This window comes from Dermacentor andersoni, chromosome 2 (genome assembly GCF_023375885.2).
Source record: "Dermacentor andersoni chromosome 2, qqDerAnde1_hic_scaffold, whole genome shotgun sequence".
Lineage (NCBI taxonomy): Eukaryota > Metazoa > Arthropoda > Arachnida > Ixodida > Ixodidae > Dermacentor > Dermacentor andersoni.
This window is the reverse complement of record NC_092815.1, coordinates 125492022-125516734: the sequence shown is the minus strand read 5'-3', so window position 1 is coordinate 125516734 and position 24713 is coordinate 125492022. Positions and strand designations below refer to the sequence as shown.

At 45.2% G+C, this 24713-nt stretch overlaps 2 protein-coding genes across 10 annotated transcripts in view; both read right to left on the bottom strand.

Moving 5' to 3' along the window:
• Positions 1-613, bottom strand: part of LOC126541155 (proline-, glutamic acid- and leucine-rich protein 1-like) — a 63182-nt gene extending 62569 nt beyond the window's left edge. The window contains exon 1 of the mRNA XM_050187836.3: positions 428-613. Within this exon, the coding sequence (XP_050043793.1) occupies positions 428-529 (102 nt within the window). The 5' untranslated portion in view covers positions 530-613. The remainder of the gene's footprint in view (positions 1-427) is intronic.
• Positions 614-6558: 5945 nt separating this feature from the next.
• The window catches only part of LOC126541152 (rho GTPase-activating protein 23-like), a 151766-nt gene continuing 133611 nt past the window's right edge, over positions 6559-24713 (bottom strand). For 7 of the 9 annotated variants that reach the window (XM_050187824.3, XM_050187826.3, XM_050187830.3 and 4 more), the window contains one exon: positions 6559-16214. In XM_050187824.3, the coding sequence (XP_050043781.1) occupies positions 15616-16214 (599 nt within the window). In that variant the 3' untranslated portion in view covers positions 6559-15615. Of the gene's footprint in view, positions 16215-22266; positions 23474-24713 lie in introns of those variants that run through there. The other 2 variants (XR_007601632.3, XM_055076514.2) reach the window with 2 other exon arrangements.

The window sequence follows — 24713 nt, the reverse complement described above, 5'->3', positions numbered from 1 at the left end:
TTTTTCGATGTAAAAGCGGAGTGTGTCACACACGTGCGCTGGTCTGCCTGCCCTTACGAAGGCGGCCTACTAACAACTGTAAAAACATGCACAGCGCAAATTTCTCGACTAAATATAGTACGTGCAAAGCTGAATGATATAGGCGTACCAGGCGGCATATTTAGGAGTTGTTTTCTTTATTTATGCAGTTTACCCCGAACGCCAAGCTCGCCGCTAGTTTCAAATGCCATCACTGACTGACAGATACGCCAATCATTATGTAGTGGAACTTTAAAGCGTTCTTCAGATTAGGGCGAGCTTTACTGGTTGAAAATATACCTGGCCCGTGTGTTAATTAAAAGTATATCCTATACTTCTGACGAGCATATAGTCTGCACGAACGCACAAGCAAGCCAGCTTCACAGACATTTCGAAGCGAGGCACTCACCTGCCCGAAGTAGTCAGAGTTCGCATGCGAGGCTTCCAGGAAGTTTAACTTGCTCTTCGGTGACTGCTTCGAGTCGAAAGAACGCTCGAGCACCGTAAACATGCTCAAAGACCTGCGCCGGACGCTCGCAACTGACCACGAACCACGACACCAAACGCAGCGTGTTTATGTGTGGCTGGTTGCCAGACCTTCCTATAGCTACGCTGTAGTTTCCTTTCCATGCCGGTAAATGCCATGGCCAGCTATAGCTACATAGCTAGCATTCTGTGCCAGCCGGATGACCGCAATACGGCCGTCGTCTTTGGGGGCGCCACTTACGTAGAAAAAAAAATCAGCATGTGTAGGGGAGCGACAACCCTCGCCAAACACCACAAGCGATCACGGTACGGCCAACGTTCTTGCTTCAGTGTAGCGATGATAGCATCGCTACTAGCACGGCCGCTCAATGGAACGCACTTGGTGCGGCCCGTCGCGTCGGCCGAGAGAGGCTTGACCACGGCCGGTCTCGAGGGGTGCGCGCGCTTCTCTTCTTACGGCCTTCGCAATGGGGTCTGTTTCCGCCTCCCACCGCACCGCGGTGGGGTCGCCACTGCCCCACTGCTCCGCCGCTGCGACCGCCGTTCACGCGGAAGGAGAACGCGCGCCCGCTCCAAGTCCGTCCCGCGTGAGTGGTAACCGTCAGGTTACCACTCACGCAGGACGGACCTCACCTATCTTTATCCGCTTTTTGTAAAAACCTCGTGCGCATGTGTGGTTCTTGCTACCCATCTTTATTTGACCTTATATTCATTCGCATACGCGGTGAATAAACAGTTGGAAGTTGCGCCTGTCCCGTCTCGCTTGCTGTGGGTTGTGTTTTTTCGGCGCTATAACCCTCTTCTGGAAACATGCACCAACTAGCCCCCCAACAAGTATTACTCCCATTGCTTCCGCGGCGAATGCGAAGGCCGTAAGAAGAAAAGCGCGCGCTCCCCTGAGACCGGCCGTGGCGTGACGCGCCTAGTTCCCATCGCCACCGCTGCAGCGCTACTGCTCCGGCCGGGACAGTTAAAGCCCCTTGATAGGGACCTTAGGGACAGTTGCGGGGGGAGAGCTGTGCTCTCCGCCCGCCGGGGCTGCGCGGTCAGGGCTTCATTTGTTCCGATAAAGAGCTGTGTAGCGGTGTTTCACAAAATATGAATGGTAATGCCAACTGGCGATTTGCTACTGATAGCAGTACGTCAGCATCGCTGCAGTTGTCAGCGACAGTCACCTATGTTAGGTGCGCTTCTTCGAGCGTTCGCCTATTCAGTAACTCGCGTTCGACACACACGAAGCCGGTTATCCGCTATATTAACTTGTTGCATATAATTAGTTGGTTAGCATAAAAATGCTCGTTTTAAGAAGTCCGAACGCTGATCAGTCTGGTCCACAATTAGAGCCGATGATTAACGCTGTTTTCCGTTTCTGCAGACATGCAGAAATTTACTGCATTATAGTTCAGCCGGTTCACGGGTATGTGCGGGAAATATTTTGCAAATGGGCACTACTAGCCTACATCAATGGTCGGAAAGAAAACAATAAAGCCAGAAGTCAGTATAGCTTGAGTCCAGTTTTTCTTTTCATTTCAAAGTTCATGTACACAGAATCTGAAAGCGTTACAAGCGCAGAACTTTCCTCGAGAGAGGTTAATGTGTAAGCAAAATCTTTTCCACTGTCGAATTCAGGCTGCTTGCCCAGTTCGTCAATAATGGTCTTATGAGCTTGCAATGCTCAAAAATACTCTGGAGAGGTCCTCAGCGTGGTTGCGATCCTCTTTTTCACAAGTCAGCGCCGGACATTGTGTGAAATGAGGAAGTAGTGCTGACATCAAGGTGTTGCATAGCCTGCTGGTTCGTCTCACGTCTGAGCACTTCATGACCTTGCTGACGAAGGTGCGTACAAGCTTACGCAGGCCAACTGCTTCTATCCATAAATTGCTTCAGCTGGCCTCGCTGCTTGAAGGAGTTTGCAGGAATTACAAGCCACCTGAGGACGAGGACGAGCATAACAATTTAGCTTGAAAAACGGTACTAAAAGAACATAATCTATTATGTACGTAATGAAATCAACCACAGACATATCTCTCTCTCTCTCTATATATATATATATATATATATATATATATATATATATATATATATATGTGTGTGTGTGTGTGTGTGTGTGTGTGTGTGTGTGTGTGTGTGTGTGTGTGTGTGTGTGTGTGTGTGAATTAGTCACTTAAACAAAGGGTAAAATAATGCAAGCCTAATTCAACTGTTTAAACTTGTATAACAACTGTACCTTTTTCTCACATGCACGTGCAACGTAGCCGCGGCCAGGTATGCATTTGGTGCTAACTCTATATCAGCTACTAGCTCACTCCACATAGTGATGAATTCAAGCTCACTCGAGAGCTCACTGGCTGCAGATGAGATGGCAGCTGGCAAGACAAGTTTCACCATCCTGCATGGGAAGTTTAACGGCTGCTTTCGCCAACCATGGCGAAACCATGTTCTTCAACCATGCAGCCCGCCGTTTAGGATCGCACGGAAATTCATGATATCGGATCGTCGGATCTTTCCTTGCATTGGTGCTGTAATGCGGCACACAGCAGTTGCGCGGCATGGCACTGTCTGTGCTAAAACGTCTGTTCGCACCGTACACGATCACACACGTGCGCAGATCCAGTAGGGCAGTCGTATATCATAATGAAACCCGCTGCGACGCGTGAGACCCACTGGTTTTGCGGCACTCGGGCGCTCTGCCTCCTGCAAAGCGTCCCGGAGCAGTGGCGCCCCGACGGCGGAAACTGTAAACTCTCGCATCACGCCCTCGCCCAGTAAAACCGACGCGACGGGCCGTAACGTTGGCGTATAGGGAGACGGGAGACTGAAGTATATCTAAGAACGTTGGGTACGGTCACATTCGTCGCAGAGTAGCGGCAGCAGTAGACGTTTGCGCTCTTCAAATAATGATGGTTTTGAGGGGCGGTGGGGCGGTTTGAATAGAACGCCCGAGTTGGAGATACAAACGTAAGTGACGCCCCCAGCAGAAATCCCAACGGCGGCTGCTTTTTATTGCTTAGCTACAGCTTCGCCAATAATTCCGCAAGTAGAATTAGGCTACTGCTCTTTTATTGATGCACATGCTTCTTTTTCTTTTGTCAGCAGCGAGCACCAAAAAAATTAAAAATTGTGCTCGAGACCACCCTACGAAAGTGGCGCCACGGCCATAGTTAAAACCATTAAAGGGAAGCTGAAGAGTTTTCCATAAAAAAATGAAGAGCTGTACGTAATGGTTTTCAACCCTCCGAATTCAAATATAGCATCAAAATTGAGCGAAAGAAATCGCAAACATATTTTATTTCGACGAAAAGTGCAGCAGCAGACTCGGGGCAGCTCGCGCGCCTCGTTTCCGCCTGTGATTGGTCGGGAGCCTCGTGACGTCAACAATGGTGTTCGTCCGGACAGACCGCTGCCGCCACACATGAAGCACGGTGCAAGGTGGTTTGGGGTTGTGGTTTGGCGAGACGGTATTGGTAAATTTCGAGAGCTTGCGTTTCTCCGACGAGTTCGGCGTTGCTCCCTACACGTACATAGCCGGCCTCTCAAAGGAGCAAAAGATGCTGGTAGCAAGCAGTGCTTTTGACGCGAACGAAAGCAAAGTGTTGGCATCTCCTCGTGTTGGAAATGTTCTTTGGTGAGTATGTTTTTTGCAAAGCTGTATTCAGCGATCCAGTGAGTTTGTTTCTGGACAAACAACTGTACTGTTATGCTCCTGCATGCCTCCTCGTGGAACGTAAGCAGGGATGCGATCACCGGCATTTGTGCGCTGCCACAAAGCTGTTGGTAATCTACACAGACGGTTTACATGCGGGAAAAGTTTCCTGGCTCTTCTAGCATGTGTAGTGACCTTCATCAGAGCGCTATCCGCACACTACTCATAACCGGAGCCGTAAAGGCGGCGAATTCCGTTGGCTACATGGGACAGCCGGTTTCTCTCCGTGCGTGAGGGGGAGCGCAGTGTCCTGGCGTAAGCCGGCTTTCAAAAAACAGCTTTCAAACACATGAAAACTTTACACTTGCACTGCATTATGGTAGCTGCATGTAGGCTGTTTCACAACACACGTGCGAATAGAAAATTAACGGCGGTTTGCGACAATACCTGCATCAGGGGTGGGAGATAAACATGTACCTTCCGTTCAGCGTGCTAACACGAAGGAGCTAGCAGTAAATCGAAGTCCAGGTTTGGACGAGTTTGTGTATACATAAGGTCTTCCAAGACCAGTTACCATCCGTCCGCCCGCACTCGTCCAGCCTTTGTGCTTTCGTTGCCCCGACCTTTTCGCACTGCGATTAGAAAGCCAGCTAGCAGCAAGTCGTACTCTCACTCATTCACGCATTATTGATAAACTCTGGTAGTAATCGTCGTCACGAAAGTTGTTAGAGCACAGTACTGTTGTTCTTGAGCGCTTGAAATTTTTTCAATTCACAGCAGCCTCCCACTTAGCTGCAAGCTTCTTGTCTTGCGGGAAGCAATGGAACATTGTCGCGGTCGCTGGTTTTCGTGCATTCGTAGGCTGAACAGAACACCGGCATGATTGGCCCACCACTCCAATTGATGGTGCGCAAGTCAACTACCACTCTACATACACACAAAGGAATGCAGGGTCGAGCGAAGCAGATTATGACGGCGCGCACGCAGAAACAAGCGCGGTCAGGCATGGTCGCGGAGACTGTGGAGGAACGGAACACCAGTGCTGACGTCACTACACGTGTGGCTTCCGGTCTCTGCTCGCATCGTCAGCGTCAGCAGCAGTGCGCGGCGTTCGACGAGGGGCGGAGCTACAGTGGAATTTTACCCGACGATTACGTCGCTCCTAATTAAAAAATCCCCCCCAAAATTTTACCTACATGGTTTATAAGCTTCCCGCATCCGTATATGAGCGTCTTATTGAATTCGACACTCTTCAGTTTCCCTTTAAAATGACGGCCGCTTCTCATTGTTTCGCCGATGATCCATTCGGCAGGCATAGAAGTTATGTAGGAGGCTATGGTAATGCTCATGGAAGAAGCTCGCTGCATCGCCTTCCTCCAAGTGCTACTCAAGGGGCAGTTTAGATTTTTTAAGTATAGCTCCGACACTTTTGTCCTCCAGCAGGAACCTCACGCATTATAACCGATGGGCGGGCAGGTACTTACCATAATATATCAAGGTGGTTTCCTTCGATTTATTGTGCTATGCAAAGATGATGTCAACAGACATTTAAGTGATGAATTTAACGCAGCAAAGAACCTGCGCCCAGTTAGAAAATCGCGCTTGAACATATAAAGAAGTAGTATACGACATAACTTATCTCACAATGAATGTCGACGTTAATGGGATTAGCATTGAAGCAATGTAGCGACACGCCGTAATACGACTGCCGAAATGCGCCATCCATGTTCCTCAGGACACGCTGCGCCATCTGTGGACACCACCGCGAAAACCACGAGTGGCGCACGCCGGTTCGATTCAGCCCAGCACTGAAAAACGTTTAACAGATGTTTCTTTGTCGTTGATGAACGGCAATGTCCAGGGCACAAACCCATTCACCCACGTTGGCACTGGATGTTCTTGAAGTGTAGCATATACCTAGTGTTGCATACTAAGTGACCCAAGTTGGTCCAACAGTTGGTTTCGGAAATGGTTCCCTCATCATGGCCACTTGATGCTCTACCAACTGGGTCATGCACCACCCAGTGACCCACTTTGGCAAGAAAAACGGTTAAACAGATAGATAGAAACATAGATACTGGAAAGCGTGTGAAGTATCATAAGAATACTAATCACGTTAAAACAACCAAGTACAGAACTGTAGAATGTATCTTGGTGCCCGGCTGCCCTTGCACTGGCACATGTTATCGCTGCTCTGTTTAACCATCATAGAGGTTTACTTTTCGAATATGTGATGCGAGTGCACTCCACACACCTGAACTGCCGAGGTTGCCTGCGCATGTAACTTAAGGGTAATCGCAAATAACTCTATAATAGACACCACTTTAGGAAGCCTCTTAGGGGAGGGTTCAGAAAAAAATGTGCTCAAGCAAATGCCTCAATAGGCACCTGTTTATTTGACACCACCAAACTCAATGTCAATAATTTATTTTTCAATTCAATGAATTTACATATCTGTACATAAAATACATAAATCTACATGATGCGAAATTTACGCTGCTCACAAGAGCCAGCGTGATTCTAAAGCAGAGCTCATTTTAAGTTAATCTGTTTTCAATGGTGACAGGCTGATGCTTGCTGTGCCATGTGTAGAGAGGAGCAGGAGGCAGCATTCAGCAAAGCCCACTCACTTTGTAGTGTGGCCAGCAAGCAACACAATCTTTATTTGTGTGAAAGTGGCAGCCACACAATCATGCACACCATGCAATTCTTTGTCAATGAGCGAGGTTGTAAAGCTGGGAAGCTGTTCATATTCTCTTTTTCAACTTAGCATTTGTGAAAGACCTTCTACTGGTAAACCACCTGCATGCTCCAACCCTTATCCGGTCAGTCAGATCCACTGGGAACAAATAATGCGCACACCATCATGGAGAATTCCGCAGTGCCCCTCTCAACCTTCATTACATAGAAATTTCAAGCCATGAGTGATGACTAAAGCAAACAGACAACCACAGCAGCAGCATTTTAAGATACATCTGTCAGTGTCCTGTACTACACCACTGAGACAGTGCTGAAACATTTCTGAAAGAGCTGGAAACCCAAGCTGGACAGCACATGCATTCAGGCATACTCCACATTGCACACGATAATGTGAATGACACGACAAAGCCCATGATGCTGAAAGAAATAAAAATCTGAAAGAGTTACAATACCACCCAAACTATGGAAACCAGGATTTTAAAGCAGATTTGTGGAAGAGAGGCAATAAAAATGTGCCAAGAGGGCATTGATAAACCAGTAGCAGTGCATTGGTAAAGCAACATAAAATAATAACGCTCGAGTACAGTACTTTGCACGTTTCACGTCGTCGTAAAGCAAGCCACTGTCTTCGGATTAATAAATCCATGAATATGGTGGACATACTTCCCATCATGCCCTTAGAACCAATGCTGATCAAGCTAAATAATATTTATACCAATGTATTTCACGAGCTTAAGATACATTGCAGTAAAGAGCAAGCAAGGGTTCACAATAGATATGTACCAGGGAGATGTCTGGCTCATAAAGGTCCGGTGCACATTGTTGTGCAAGTACGTAACATGGACTTTTTGGCCGTCGCAAAGCCGTGCCCTAATCCAGGTCCGTGACTTGCCAATAACACACAAGAGTACTGTACACTGAAAACATGAAGCTTGTACTTCCACTCCAAACTGCTGTTGAGACAACACTGTCAGTCTTACACAAAGGCCCATTAGTGGTGACAATGTAGTAATACAGAGAAGCATGGCAAGGACACGAGCTGAAACTGTGCAAGACGGTAACAGACTAAGCTTCAAAATAAGTGCATTCAACGAACAGCACAACCTAAATGCATCCAAAAGAAAAGATTAGGAAAAAAAAAATCATTGGCCTGCAATACCGAAAGTCGCTGCCTTTTGTGCAACAAGCCACTGCGGCATAAGAAAGTAATACAAATCGTGCCCTTGGCTTCCAGTATATGAGTTTGATGAATGCTGCCACACAAGCGTAGCAAAGTAAACTAGCCGCACAGGATGAGAACAAGGTTATCACACTAGGTTCAGCTTTACAGGCAGAACAGTGAAGCTGCCGCCAAAAGGCGTCAGATACAAGCAGCGACTATTTTCATGCCTGAAGCACAGCAGTCAAATGAACAGCACAAAAAATATATGTGTTGTGTCTATATACTGCACACCACAACTGCAGGCTGGCATTTATCGCTACGTCATGAGATTTCACACATCACACACAAGCATAACTAGACTTGGGAAGTGAAACTAGACAAAAGGAAATGCGCTTTGTAACAAGCACGTGCCCTATATTAAGATGCAGCGACGGCACAGTACCGACAAATGCAAGGAATAAATACACTAAGCATCAACAATTGTGTCACCCATTCTTTATTTTATTTAATCCTCCCTCTTAAACTCTAAAAACTTAAACAAACTGAAGCAGCGCTGTCCATCACAAGATAATGAGTAGCCCCTGTACCGCGTACTTTGAAGAAGATCGCAACGACATCCCTTGCCCAGAGAGGAGCGAGGACAGAAGGAAAAATCAGGCTATAAGTGCCTCCTATACATAAAGGGCTTTGGAAGAGAAATGTACACAGCTGCCTGCATCATGATAAACTCACTGCCGCATGTGCTGCAAGGTGACTGGAATGTTTTACATGCTCTGCACAGAAAGTACGGCACGTGACCTCCATTCTGCACATCCAGGGATGTGTTGGCAAAGGGCCCATAAAGAACACAGGGGAGAAGAAAATACTTTGAACACCTGCTTAGCCCACACGCAGTCATTATGGCAGCTAACTTGCACTTTAAACGAGTACCAACACAACGTTTCCTAACCGTCGTATTTTGCATTAAGCCAAGGTCAAAAACCCTCTGAACCCTAGAATCTAGAGCAACCTAGATAATTTACTACAATACATGCTTCTACAAACCGGTTTCAGTACCCACGAGGTAGACACGTCACAACATCACGATAAACTGGTTCCTGCGATCACTGCAGCTGCCACACACAAGTGCAGCAGCACTTTTATGTTTTTATGAGCAACTTGTTAGCCAATAACGTGTAGCAACCCAGCCTTGTTGCTACAAGGCATCTGGGAATTTTGTGCAACGTTACGAGGTGACAATAATGCTGATGACGCCACAATAGCACTTAAGAGATGAACTTCAAATTAATACACAAGTATTTCCCCAACCTTCGTGATTGACAAGTGCGATCCTTTCAAGTGAGTAGTAGAGTTTCTAAAACTAGGAAAACGTGTGTCAGTACTCCTTTAAAACAGGCATGCTAATGTCACTAAACAACTGCCATCGTGTGGCTCTACAGAACTACTGGTGGACGTTTCGCAAGGTTCCATTTCCCGATTATTGAGTATGCACCTTTGCACAGACTGCACATGCCAGTGTTTAATAATCGCATGAGACGATCACTGCAGGAACCACGTCGGCACCTTCCACCTCATGAAAGACAATGGCAGTCTGTGTATTAACTGATTCAATCCCTACATGCTCACTTACACGTCCCGCTACAGTTGACTTCCAGTAATTCGACCCTGACGGGACCACCGGAACTGATTGAATTATCGGGCCAGTCGAATCAAGATGCAGAAAAAACACCAAGACACATCACTGATTCATTTGTCAGTATTTGTCCAAGTCTAACACACCCCCGAATCAAACACCTGCCCACTTTTGAAGTATCCAAAGTAGAAAACTAATGTAGAAATTACATTAAGTTTCCTAACAAAGTAGAAATCTAATGCGCATCCGACTTAATTTTTAGATTGGCACATGGTTTTCTTGCGTTAAATTCGCTGCGCGCCTTTTAAAGTTAGCTTTGCCGCAAGACATTTGCGTTATGCACTAAAGCGTGCGAATGCACGAAGGCGGTTTTGGTTTTCTATCCGATTTAACCGTGCAAGCAATTTCCGAGCCAACTTTATTGGAAAACAGAAAGCATGCATTAGAATTGGGTAAACATCATAATAAGACAATGTGAGATACTGTTATTGCTTCAATATCTTCCTAGGGTGAGCAGAAAATAGGCATTTTCGATGGGAGATGAAATGTGTTCCAACACAGTCACTTTACCCTAAGCTCCGCCGAGACAGATAGTGCCACTAAAGGGGTCATTATTGGGGTCACCATAGGGGTCAGGCGCATGCATGCTGACTGTTCAAGTTCAAATTATCTGGCGAATGACAACTTTAATAGAGTGCAAAACTGGGCGAGTTGGTTGATCTTCATAGTAACAGCAGAGCAAAAATAATGACAACACAAGATAGAGAAGTACAAAGGACAGGCGCTGAATTAACAACAGTTGTTAGCTCAGCACCTGCACTATGTACTTGTGTCTTGTGTTGCCGTTGTTTTTGCACTGCTTCTACTATGCCAATTTTAAGTTCAATATAACGAACGTTTGGGCCCATAGAAATGCACGGGCGGCGACCGGGACGACCTTTGGTCGGGAACAGAGCAACCCAAAAAAATTGAATTAACCAGAGTTTACTGAACGGAAGTCTACTGTACTACTTTCAAATTTCAGTAATAAGGTGCAATTATTTACTATACTTAACACTGTGATATATTCACTTTTCTGTTACTAGGGGGCTACGTGAAAAGCCATGTTTTTAAAATATTCTACAGGTATATCCAGTTTTTGTTCGATATGGTTTGTACGATTCCTAGCAAAACTTGCTAATTAGCACCCATGTCATATACATGCAAAACTTGCAATAAATTTTCGATTTTGGCATGCAAGAAAGAAAAAAAGTAAAGCATATTTGCGAAATAGTTTGTGGGGTCCTTTCTTTAACTGCGACTTTAAGGAATAAAAACTGGCAGCGTTGTGCTACTACTTTGTGTCATAGAATGTAGGCTGAAACAAGTAAGCTAGAAGTTTTAGGAGAAAAACGCACACAGCATCAATGCCGACACTATGTAGGAGACAGTGCAAACAACCAGAGTAGGCTCAGAGACAGCTCTCTATGTAAAAACCTTTGAGCTCACAGGGATGCCAAGATGCCACTGCACGTTCTTTGTTTCATGCAGGAAGTAAAGAAACAAGTATAATCTTGAAATCATGCCATTTACAAGTGCTTAAGAGAAAGCCAAAAGCATGCATGCAGGCAGGCAAAATGTTTATCCTTTCGAAATAGCTGCTGGTCAGCTGCTCTTTTTCTTGAACCGCTTTAGTGCGATATGATGAGCAAGACGAGAACAAGGTGAAAGCTGGAGGCAACGTTTTGACAAGTGGACTTGACTTTTCCAAGGCCTTGAAAAAAAAAGTCCACTAGTTGAAATGTTGGCTCCAGCGTTCACCTTGTTCTCATTTCGCTCATCTTCTTGAATTTCCATCTCCCGCCTTCTGCGTGTTTTCCCTGGATTTCCACCAACGGAAGATGAAGGAACAAGGTGAGCACCTTCTGCCTTGAAAAAGACAAGTCCACTAGTCAAAAGTGTTGGCTCCAGCTTTCACCTTGTTCTCATTTCGCTCATCACCTTGAATTTCCATCTCCCACCTTCTATAGTACAATATGCATAATAAAACTGTTGTTCACATCTTCGGCACAAAGTGTTCATTTTCCTCCCTTGTATCATTAGCACCAAGTCATTATCTTCAAAACATTTCTGTGCAATTTTTTAGGAATAGCAGTGAAATAACGCCTTCATTCAATGCCTCAGCTTTCATCAGTTGTAAATATAATGACAACAGAAAGTCAATCCCACACATGCGCAGTTAACTTGACTTCTAATCTAATATCGGCCTGAAACCTTCCAGTCAGCTATCTCCACTGGTCATGTCGAGCAAAAAACACAGAAAACCGATAGGCATGTTGCACATTCATCCAGACACTTGCATGCAAGTTTGCGTGACTCCTGTATGTACAACATATGTGCGTCTAAGCTCTAGTATAGACAACGTAAATATTTCCTCCAGATTTCCCATCTTCCCCACTCCCATTACAATCTCTCTCTTTGGAATTGCAAGCTACAATATATTACTCTCTAAAGCTCTCTCTCTCTCCCTCTCTTTCGAGATGAGTCGCACACAAAGATGGTACAATGCAAAAGGAAGAGGCGACATTTCGCCACCACTGCCGTAAGCAAGGCATTGTCAAAGGGCAATGCTATCAACATAAACAATGATAATGTTGTACCACAAAAGAGCAACAGTGGAAAAAAAAAAGAAAGAAAAATGTATGAGGTGTCTTCTCTCCCTATAATTGCACTAGAAGCAGCCACCGCTTTCTCATTCTGTATAGACGGCAGGAATGGGACAACACAAAAGTTCTGCAAGGTTCCTCATAATGATGATGGTAGCACTTTGAATCCCTGCAGATCTCCTGCTTACATACACGCAAGATTAGAGAAGACACGGATGCACAAGGAACTTCCAACATTCAGAACGAATGCGACTGTCCCAGAGGGCCAGTCATATAGGCAGTTCTCCAGGTTTGGCGAGCACATGTTGCTTGTCCACACACGGCAACCACAGTTACATCTTCGAGACAGCGTGCCCACATATGCGTCTCCACACACTGTACACTTGCAGCCCTTGCATCGATGCGCAAAGGATCCGAGATGCACACTACGGCAGCGGTTGACCAGTGAAGACAACAACAGCCGCTGCAGCAGCAGATGTGACGGCAGCAGGCAGGGCGCGTTTGAAGACATCAACTACCTACAGTCCACTGTTGCACCTAGGTCGCTGTGGCAGGCATTGGCAAAAAGGGGAGCGCAATGGGCATGTCTTATCTTGTTGAACAGGGCATGATATACTTTGTGGCCTCTTGTTTCAGTGATTAACCCATTGCAACACACTCCTTGAGATTCACTGCATGTAATAAGCTCTCGTGGCATGTCTGACAAGGCATCAAAGCGAAGAACTGCAGGTGTTGGGAGTAAACCAGCACAAATCCCACCAGCTCAAACTTTGAAAGTTGCCAGTCACCGATGTATGAGCCGTGTACTGCATGCAGCAACTGATTCAACTAAAATGGACCAACATTTTGCTGCCTGCACACAACCCGTTTCTTAGAGCTCAAATAAATTTATTCTAAGCTGTTCCTACCAGTGCTTTGACACACGCCCTTGCAGTATCCTGTATTCCAAAGAGCAATAAGCACTGTAATGTACAAGCCATTACTGCACGCAACTTTTGTATTCATGGCACGAATGATGGTCTTAAATGTGAAGTGGGCATTACACAGTCCAACTTTGATGTTACGAAATGGACAATATCCCATCAAACGTTTTTAAAATGACTGCAGCTCTCACTAATTTATGGGGTCATGCCTGAACCAACAAATATTTAGATGATCTCATACCACCTGTACAAATGCTTGTCATATTTACCATTACAAGACATCCCCACATTTTTGCTTTTTGTTACCATGAGAACTTTTATGCTCAGCCACAATTAAATGTACAAGCGTTACAGACAACAAAACATCATTATAACCAAAACTGGCAGGATGCAACTCTTGATATATTGTAATTGTCATGTCTTTAAAGTTATGCAGTTCTCAGGAAAACTTACAGGCAGTTGTTTAATGTTCACCCAACAATAATCTTTTCTAACTAAAAATTTGCTCTTACATAGATAGCAGTAACAAAATAACAAATCAAATTTCTGAAGCTGAAGTCATTCAAAAGAAAAAGAAAACCGAGGACGGAAGCGAACATTTGTCTAGACTTCTTGAAAGACTATTGTTAACAGCTTGGGTACTAATGCCAAGACTGAGAAATGAGATCATATCAAGGATGCTAACGTGCACTGGCAGATCTTCACAGGAAAAGAATCAACTATGTAGCACAATCGCAGCAAAAAGAAAGAAAGAAAGAAAGAAAGAAAGAAGCAGCTGGCAAGAAACAGCTCTTGCTAATGACTAATAAGCAGTTTTTGTGACTGCCAAACACTTCTGATGCAATTTCTTTTTTTTTCTTTTTTTTTTTGTCCAGAAGAGCAACAGCTGACAGGTGTATGTTCTCATGGGAATCATGTGGCTGAGACTATTGTTTTACAAGCTGAATTCGATAAACGAGTTACTTTCCCATGTTAATGGAAATGAGCAGGAATTTCTTCATACTGCATGAAAACTCAAAAGCTGGCGGAAACCACAATGAGCCAGTCTACTTCAATAGGTACAGTGCCAAAGAAAAATGCTGCTACACACACTGTCCCATTATTGTAAGTGTGGCTCACAAGGCTTACAAAGTACCTGTTATGGACAGAAGCCACACATCATACAGCAGATGACAACAATGCGCCAACAGATGTTGTTCTATCTGAAAAGCAGACATGCCGTCTGCAAATGCCTCCACTTCCTTTGGACTAACACAAAAAACATTATTAGGTTTGAATATGAACACATCTTTCAAAGCAGTCGCTTTGAGATGAACAGGGATGAAAAGAAATGGTGTGTGCAGTGCGAAAAACAAAGATATGGACGAAAGAAGAAGGGAGATCTCACTGTTTTGCAGGCGCCCAAGCTTGGGCAGCTACAAGAAAAGCAATGTCGTCTAGCATTTTGAACACAAGGTGTTCATTGGGCAACTTTCTACAACCTAGCAGTCCTTGAAGTTCACATTCTGTGCCTGTCAGAACCAGAGGGGCCTCAGGCTAGGCTCTCATGTAAAAGGTGACAGCTAGTAATCTGTGCCAAGAAATCCTGCATTACGGTTTGCCCACACACAAGCCAAGCCTGTGGTCTTTCTCAATGCCACTCATATGCCAGTTCCAGAGCTTACAACTGAGAATTGAGCTCAACTAATGCTCATTAAACTTGTCAAACATGTCATCCAAGTTACATTGATATCAGCTACCAAAACATTCTTTCATTGCCACTACCACGGCCTGTCACTTCTGTTGTCCACACTGCTGATGATGTATTGTGCCCAAGAACTAATTTTTTTGTTATGCAGATTTAAGCTGGTGAAGCATATAAAACAATTATTTTGCTAACGAGGACACCACTTGGTGCCCTGCACCTTCATATAAGGAAAACTGTATTGCAAACTTGCATCCCTGTTAGATCTTGTGCCTTGCTGATCGTGTTACATAGAAGGCAACTTCAGGCTTCAGATTGAAACTTCATGAGTATGTTGATCTCATGCATGGGCTTGTGGAATGCACTGATTATTTAGGTAATTTCTCTCTGAAAAGCACATTTCCTATTTCTCAAAATTTAAGCTAATATTGTTCCCACCTGCTTGTAACTAATGCCAGTTAGACAGGCACACCATCAGAACGTGGCTTTCTCTGCAAGGTTATACTTATTGTGCCAGAACACGTAGGCTTGATTTTCAAGGCACAAACTACACAGAAAAGCCTGCCTGAAGCACCACCGGCAAGCTTTTTCCCCAATATATGTTTGTCTGCCTGCATGTGTACAGTCGCCTGGCAGAAGGGAGGCCAACATTCTCGCCATCACCGTCCTGCTCTCTGCCTCAGAAGCAATGTCTCGGCCCACAGTCACCAACCCATGTCTCTCAGACAGGTGAGGCCACCCGCAAGCTCGCAGTCCTCCTCCACTCGCCCCCGTCATCTGTCCGCTGGCCACTGGGCACCTTACGCACAGACGGAAACGGGTGGAACTTGACGTCACGCGAGCTCCCGATGGTGTGTCGCCGCTGGAGTCCCATAGAGGACAGGGGTCGTCGACGTGTGCCACTTGTAATGAGAGGTGCCGTTGCCTCGCCTTCAACCAGGCGGCTGACCAATGCAGCAACCACACCGTTCTCTGAGTGCCGCTGCTGTGGTCGCCCCGCCCCTGCCGCTTCGTCGTCTACACGATAGATGGCATAGCGTGTTGAAGCACCATTCAAACACTGCTTCTTGCAGCGATAGGTCACTGCAGAGCCACACGATGCACCCCCTGATGATGATGTTGCCATCTTCTGCGGGATGTTCTCCTTCTCATGCAGTGAGTCAAAGAGGCTTGCAGCTGATGGCTGCATGAGGGCTTGGCTGGATGGAGACTCCATGGGCTGCGACGATGCTGTGAATTGATGGAATGTCTCCGGGCAGCTGGCAGGCGTATGGACATCATCAATAATGCCGTGTACGTGGAAGTCCTTCTGGGGTAGATCTGCTTGCGGGAAAGAAAAGATGTTTGCACTAGTCAGGTGAATGCCACATGGAAATTTTTTTTTTTTTAGATTTGCGTGACTTATGACATGCTATATTGGTGTACAAGTTGTAGCAGAAAAACACCAAATGAATATAAGTAACGTGAAAAAAAGGTGTTAATGTCAAATTCTGGGTTCCGAAACATTATTTAATAAGTTTCACAATGTATAACCAATCAATTGGAGGCATCTATACAACAGTGACATTTTATCTATAGAAGCAGAAAATTACAGGCAACATTCCAGCAAACTCAGAAGCCTTAGACTGCCATTAGTGCCTCAAAATCATTCAATTTGAAACACATCAAAAATATCTGAGGAACACTGTCCTGGAACCCATCTTAAATAAAATTCTATTCCAATGAATCATAAATCATTCATTTGATATGGAATGACGGTATGCGAGTCAGGTGGTTTTGGTGGGGAAAATATAAGCGATTTTAGCTAGCAGAGTCACAGAAATAACTCTCTTTTGAAGCCAAATGCAAGTTACGCTTAATTGCTGTGAAGCTGCAGCACCATGCTTAACAGCAATTCAAGAATTTGTCCTTTCAATTTAAGGTTATATACGACACACACAAACACACAATAAGGTGTTAATTCACAAGGACACTCCACCGACTGAAACAAAGCAAACTACTGCAACAGTAACTCAAGCCATGCAAGAGTCAGTTAACAAATTGAGTTTCAAGTCGAAAATGCAAGATGCAGCTGAGGAATGTGTGTGGATCATATAGGTAGGGACGTCACATTTTGCTTGCAAAAAAATCGGGGTCAAGAGATTGTGAAGGCAGACACTATACGCCTACAGTAAAACGTATGATGCACAAATGGCTGGTACATCCCCAATACCTGTCGGTGTCACATTTTGGCACACGAAACCCCACAATGATTTTTTGATGATTTCATGGGGTCAAAACTTAAGCCAGGGCTTTCATGATATACAGAAACATGTTGTGGGGATTGCATTCGTACATTTCATAGGTGATGTCATAGTGCAGCACGCTTTAGGCATAGATGGCCACATCGTGGTGGGGCTGCTTTTGAACTTCATGCATACTGACCCACCACTTTCTCTCTATCGCTGTCCTTGAAGGGTTCTGGCACACCTACTTCTGTCCACCCTCAAGCAGATCAGGTGCTCACCCCATTGGTCTGTACAAGTGGGAACTTCTGTCCCTTGCTCCTGGTGACTTGAGCCGAACACAGGACAGGCAGTGCGGGGAGAGGCTCTTGGACAGTGACATGGTCACTGTCCAAAAGCATTCCTTTTTACTGGCCATCTTCACGGTGGAGCTCATTGGCTCCAGTGGGCTCAGATTCTCACACTCGCGGTGGTCTCTGTGACCACTTTGCACATTATGAGAGACAACAGTGCATGGGTGTCATCTCCTTCCTTTCAAAAAAGCCAATTTCAAAAGACACTCAATACTTTCCCTCGATTATGGCTCTGCTTCCCTGTACAAAGATCACAGGCTCCTTTGCATATCATTAGGAGCAAGTGGCACAGTACAAATTCCTGCTATATGCAGCCTCCAACAGTTTCAACTTTCGGAAATGGATGCATGGGAGCCAGTTTGAGTGAAATTCAATCATTAAAAGGCCCCTCAACTGGCCACATAGCAAGTTTCAGTTACATGCTGGAAGTTGTTAAATTCCTTCTAGGGAGCATCCTGCCGCAATAACTTTTCAAATTGGCTCATTAATAGCCGAGATAGAAATATTTAAGTGGCGCCAACCCATGATTTCACGAGGCAAAGGCCACAGCAAAGAGAGACACTCTCTCCACTTGCCGTGCCTAGCCTCTGCAAGCACAATTCCTTCCCTGCGTTCTCCCATACCGGAGCTTGAGGATTGCGTGACGCATACATCATGGGCCCCACCTTCTTTCTCCCCCCCCTCGCCTTTTTTTTTGTGTGGCGCACTTCCACTGACAGCGTCGCGCACGAGCTGTTGAATTTCCCTTGTTTCACGCAGCCAAGATTTTGCAGGCTGTGCACGAGAACACCTGACTAGCGGTACAAGTCAGTGCTAGCGAATACTGAGGCAGACACAAGCGGTTCATAGAGCATGATCACGTGCTGGAACATGGTAGAAAATTACATATTTTCATTGTCCGCGTGTGCGACTGCATGTTGTGGAAACAAGCAGACAAAACAGAAGTACATCTCTCTTGCTGTGGTGCAAAGTAAAACAAGGACACGCAGACATTCAGTTGGTGTGTTTCATTATTTCTCTAAACTTTAATTCATGTATTTAAGCAACAGAGTACACAAATAACAGATGTTGCTTTGAATAATTCTCGAAGTCGTGTGCCTCTACGAGCGACGTCACAGCAGTGCAATGTACGCAGAAGCACTTGTGCGACATACGTCGACTCTCCCGATGGGAGCGCGGCGCCTGCGCGAAGAAGGGCAAACGGTGTTCGCTTTTAAATTTTAGCTCTCTCCGTGGCACATAGCAATGTAATACTTATTAGACACGATCGTTGGTGTGCACTGTATGCACAGCACTTGTCAGCTCAAAATGGCCAGACCTGGTGAGGGGCCCTTTACTGTCAAGGGTACCAACTACCGGGTGTTTCAGCGAACACTTTCAAAAATATTTAAAGGTTGCCTGTGGCAAATAGCACAAATCTAGTTCATGAGCTGGTCTATTCAAAAAGGTGGACATTATTTGAAAAAATAATAAAAAATAAAGAATTGAAATGCATAATCGACTAATTAACAAAAAATCCCTAAGTAAGTGTTAACTAATTACCTTATGGCCATCATTGCAATTTACACATTCTAGCTGTGGAGTTCGCAAGGCAGACCCACTTGGAATGAATTCTCAGGATGACAGCAGTTTCGAGATATTAAAGGGCCCCTCACCAGGTCTGGCTATTCTGAGCTGACAAGTGCAGAGCATACAATGCGTGCCAACGATCGTGTTTGCAGAGGATTACATCGCTACGCGCCACGGAAAGGTCTGAAATTTCAATCCGAACGCCATTTTCCCTTCTGCTCGCGGCCACTGCACTCCAAGCCGGACGGTGATGTCCTTGCATCCTTGCACCTAAGTACTCGGGTCCGCAGTGTGACATCGCTCGTGGTGGCACGTGACTTCGAGAATTATTCAACGCAACATCTGTTGTTTGAGTGATCTGTTGCTTGAATTGATGAATTGAAGTTTAAAGAAATAATAAAACACACAAAAGGAATGTCTGCATACTTTTTGTTTTACTTCGCATCGAAGCAAGAGAGATGTACTTCCGCTTCGTCTGCTTGTTCCCACGGTCGTGCAGTCAAGTGCGCAGGTACTGAAACTATGCAATTTTCTACTGTGTTCCAGCAAGTGATCATGCGCTGCGATCCGCTTGTTCTGCCTCAGTGTTCGTGTAGCACTGAATTATACCACTAGTCACGTGTTCTTGTGCACAGCGTGCTAGCGCAAGGCTAGCACGCAGGTTAGACGGGGCGAGTGGAGAGAGTGTCTCACTATGCAATGGAGCTCGCCTCCTGAAATCATGGGTTCGCATCACTGAAAATTTTCCATCTTGGCTATTAATGAGCTGATTTGAAAATTTTTTGCGGCAGAACGCTCCCTAGAGGACACGTAACAACTTCCAGCGTATAACCGAAATTTGCTATAGGGCCTGGTGAAGGAAGGAAGGAAGGAAAACTTTATGTGGTCCTGCAAGTAGTGATAATTAATCACTAAGCGGGCCGCTCCCACGTTGGGACCGGAAGGCCAAGCCTCACGGCCACATCGTGAGCCTGCTGGACAGCCCAGAATTGTTCATCCAGGTCCGGGCTGCGAAGTGCAGCCTCCCACCTGGACGCATCCTTGATCGCCGAGTCTTCAATTCTTTCGCAAGACCAGAGCATGTGTTCGAGCGAGGCTAAAGCACCACAATCTTGGCAACAAGGCTCTGTATACGTCTCTGGATAAAACATGTTCAGTCTCCGTGGGCAAGGATAAGTACCAGTCTGTAGTAAGCGTAATGTAAGTGCCTGAGCCCTGTTTAGTTTAGGATGCGGCAAACTGTAAACCCTGCGATTAAGAAGGTAATACTTCGTGATTTCATTGTATGTGGAAGGGGAGTCTCTATTCTCGGGGAGTACCGCCACGCCGTTGCGCGGGGCAGAGCGGAGGGTAAGATCTCGCGCTGCCTCATGAACGGACTCATTGAGATTCGGAGGGGCTCCCTCAATCATCCCAAGGTGAGCAGGGAACCAACATAAGTAATGTTGAGAGATCTCACATGTCTGCATAATTTTAAAAGCAACCTTAGCCACCGAGCCCTTCTCAAAGGCCCTAACGGCCGACTTTGAATCGCTATATACAAAAGGCCTGCGCCTGTCAACCAAGGCGAGCGCAATAGCCGCTTGCTCCGCGACCTCTGGCCTATCAGTCCGAACGGTAGCAGCGTTAACGAGACTGCCCTCATTGTCCACGACAACTATAGTAAACACCTTTCTCTCCTCGTTAAAAGAAGCATCGACGAAGCCAACCTTCTGATTCTCAGCACGAATGAGTCTCAGTAGGCAAGCTCCCCTGGCCTTTCTTCTACCAACATTTCGCTCCGGATGCATATTCCTGGGAACAGGCTTGACGTGATACCGATTACGGACCTTCACGGGAATACCGACATGAAGCTGCGAAATCTTCTCCTGAGGAACACCTAACTCTCTCAGAATCTGCCGACCCGTGCTAGTCGTAGAGAGACGCACCATCTGCGTCCTCTCCTGAGCCTCAGCTATCTCATCCAACGTATTATGAATTCCCAGCTGGAGAAGTCGGTCGGTGTTGGTGCACATTGGCACTCCCAACACTTTCTTCGTGATCTTCCTAATCTGCGTGTCAAGCTTCTCCTTCTCCGATGGTTTCCATTTGTGCATTGCCGCCACATAAGTAAAGTGACACAATACAAATGCGTGCATAAGTCTAATGAGACTATCCTCCTTGAACCCCGTCTGCCTGTTGGCCACCCTCTTCACTAGGCGTACCGCATTGTCTGTCTTGGCAATGATCTTCTGGATCGTCAGCGTGTTGGCGCCGTTCGGCTCAATAATCATCCCCAGAACCCTGATCTTATCAACCCTAGGTATGAGATCGCCATTTCTTGTACGAAGCTGAGTGCTCAGCTGGTCCACGGGGATCCATCCCCTTGGCTTGCGTCCCCTTCTAGTGGGACTGTACAGCAACAGCTCCGACTTGGAGGGGGAGCACCTTAACCCCGTCGGGTCCAAATAATTCTCAATTGCATCTACTGCATCCTGCAGAACACTTTCGATATAGCCCTCACTACCACCGGGACACCATATGGTCACGTCATCTGCATACATGGTGTGCCTAATCCCCTCAATCTCCAAGAGCTTCTTGGTCAATCCGACCATGGCCAGATTGAACAATGTGGGCGAGATGACGGCCCCTTGAGGAGTGCCCCTGTCTCCAAGATTGAACATCTTTGACTCCAGCTCCGCAACCTTCAAGGTAGCCTTCCTGCCTGACAGGAAGGACCTGACATAGTCATGAAAGCGCGCGCCGAGGCCAAGATCCGAAATGGACTTAAGAATATAAGAGTGCCGAACGTTGTCAAAAGCCTTCTCCAGGTCCCTGGTGAGGGGCCCTTTAATTCCTTAACTTTGAGGAGAAATGCATTGGTGTTCCAGTTACTTTTGTGCTTCAATGCATAAATGATGTTTTGTTAAGAAAGTAACTGAAACGCCAATGCATTTCTCCACAAATTTCGGGAATTAATATTTTGAAACTGGTGCCATTCTGAGAATTCATTCCAAGTGGATCCGCCTTGCGAACTCCATGGCTAGAATTTGTAAATTGCAATATGGGCCATACTGCAATTAGTCAGAAACTTGATCAGTGATTTCTGTTAATTAGTCAATTATGCAGTTCAATTTCTTGTGCAAGTAATGTCCACCTATTCGAGTAGACCAGCTCATGAACTAGAATTGCGCTATCTGCCACAGGCAACCTTTCAAATTTTTTTAATGTTTGCTGGAACACCCTGTATATTAGCAGTATGGGAGGAGGAGAGGAGGGGGTGTGAATATACTGGTCTTTCAAATAATTAATCAAATTTGGAGCTATAGAGCTCGCTATAAGGCAGTATTTAATTTTCTGTATATACTAAGGTGGAGTTGAGAACCCACCCCTGCAAGCTGCTTCTCAGAAAGCTGGCTCTCGTATGCTGATGATGAAAGGATATGTGGACTCAGCATCGATAGAACTGGTTTACTTTAGTATCCATGCTCAGCACATTCAGTAATTGGTCTTCTGAGGGCCTCCCCATAGGTTTGCTTAAAAACCCTCACCGTTGGAGAGCCATCTGTACATTGTTTGCACATGGCTGTACCAGGCGAACCTATTTTACTTCAGTTCAGACACGGCAGAAATATTTACACCTATTGTGATCGACTGCTGAGTTTGACAGAACTCAGCAGCCCATGTACGTCTATGCCAGATATGTTCTCCATTGCGTGATATATATCCTCATATCACATGGTGGTAAAAGGGAAAAAATAGCAAAAAAAAGCTGGTTGGCCTTCCCATTACTTTACAACCCAGTTCCTTTGCACCCGAGCAATACGCAAAGCAAAGTTCACCCTCGAGTGGTGAACACCACATGTAAAGCACATCAACAGTTATAGATCCTGCTCGACGGTTTACAACCAAAAGGACTGCTTTATTTTTGTTGTTATTATCACTGAGCATTCAAAGTAGCAATAGACCTTGTGCATAATTCTATATACAAGTTTTTAAATATACCTAAACCAACGCAGCCAATATGACCAACCTTGAGCAGGGGGTAAGGAATTAGTATAAGTTGCCGTCATCCTCCCTCCCTTTTCCAGCTTTTGGACCCAGTTTCAACGGAGCGTTGGTTATGAATTTTGTCAGGTTGCTTATGTTGATATAAGAGTGTGCGGAGGCTAAGCCGTGAAATTTCTTACAAAATCTACCATGTGCTTATTATAAGCCACATTTCTTCCAGTCTAGTTACCAGGACAGAAAATCACCTGTGGTATCAGTGAAAGATTTACAGCAAGCACTAACAAAAAAATTCACATGCACAACCCACTAGCCCATCACCAAGTAAACCCACAATGAAGCAAGAACTATTGCAACAGTTACCTTCTGTCAGTCAATGATCTGACATTCTGATCATTCTGATATTTCAGCTGGTACCCATCAGATCCAAATTATCAAGCTCTTACTGCAATGGCCAGAAAAGAAAGGTACAGTATTGAATCAGATGCTGAATACAAAAAATAAAAAATAAAGAGAGAGAGAAAAAAGAAAGGAAACTAAAAAGAATAAACATACTCAAAGGACCAAACATTGAATGCCTGCTTGTTGCCTTTTTTTGCTTTATTTATTTAATCATACGCTTTTACCAGAGCATGGGTTAGATCAATCATTGCCGCCAGTAATGTGCAAAAAGAAGCAGCGATCAGGAGCCTGTAAAAAGAAGGTTCTAGAAATAAAATCTGGGAAAAGAAAGTGTGAAAAAAAAATGTTTGCTTGTTCTTTGTCCCTGAACATGTCTTGTTCTATCTTCCTCCTTAATTACTTTTTACATTCATTCCTTTTAATAGTTATTTTATATTTGGTTAATTTTTCTTCCTTTCTCTCTTTCTCTCAACGTTTGACAAGACGTATTTCTTGGCAAAGTGGCAACACGGAACAATACCGAGCATGATTAAAGGGCCAACTTCAATTTCGTTTTTTATTGCTTAAAACAAAATTGCATTTCATAATTTTTTTTTCAGTGTTTGTCAATGAAGTGTACCATCATCATCCATACAACATATTTTTACTTGGACCAGACTAGTGCACAAATTATGGCTGAAAATGCACTAACTAGCAGCTTTCAGCTCAATTGTCTTTCTTTTCTTTTTTAAACTTCGAACCTATATATGCCCATCAGCATTTTTATATAAAATTCTCCTTTTCAGCCAATCACAAAAAGCTCTTAGAATGCTCAGGGAGAGGCAATTTCTGTAGTCAAAAAGTTGCAATTTCGTCCGAAAGGCGAAGCATCGATTGCGATAGCAAGTTAGTGGACAGCTAGCTATACAAAGTAAGGATAGTAGCTTTAACGGGTGTATAAACTTGTAAACATAGGCACACTAACTATGAGGGCAAAAGTTTCTGCCCCCACTTATTCGCACTGGTTGACCTTTCTCGGACTGGCTCGGCCTTATCTGTGGGTACCTTGGCGGCATGGAGCTGCTGTCAGTTGTTGAAGATGGTGGTTGTGCTTCACACGTCCACAGCGTACAAGCAACGAAGTACGATTCATTTTCTATGGAGCAAAAGACGAATGCCCTTCGAAATCCACAGGGAAATGCAGCCCACGTTTGGGGAAAGGTGTCTCACTTTGAGAAGTGTGAGGTGGTGGTGTTGTGAGTTCGCAAAAGGCCGTGAAGACTTGCATGACAATGAGAACTCGG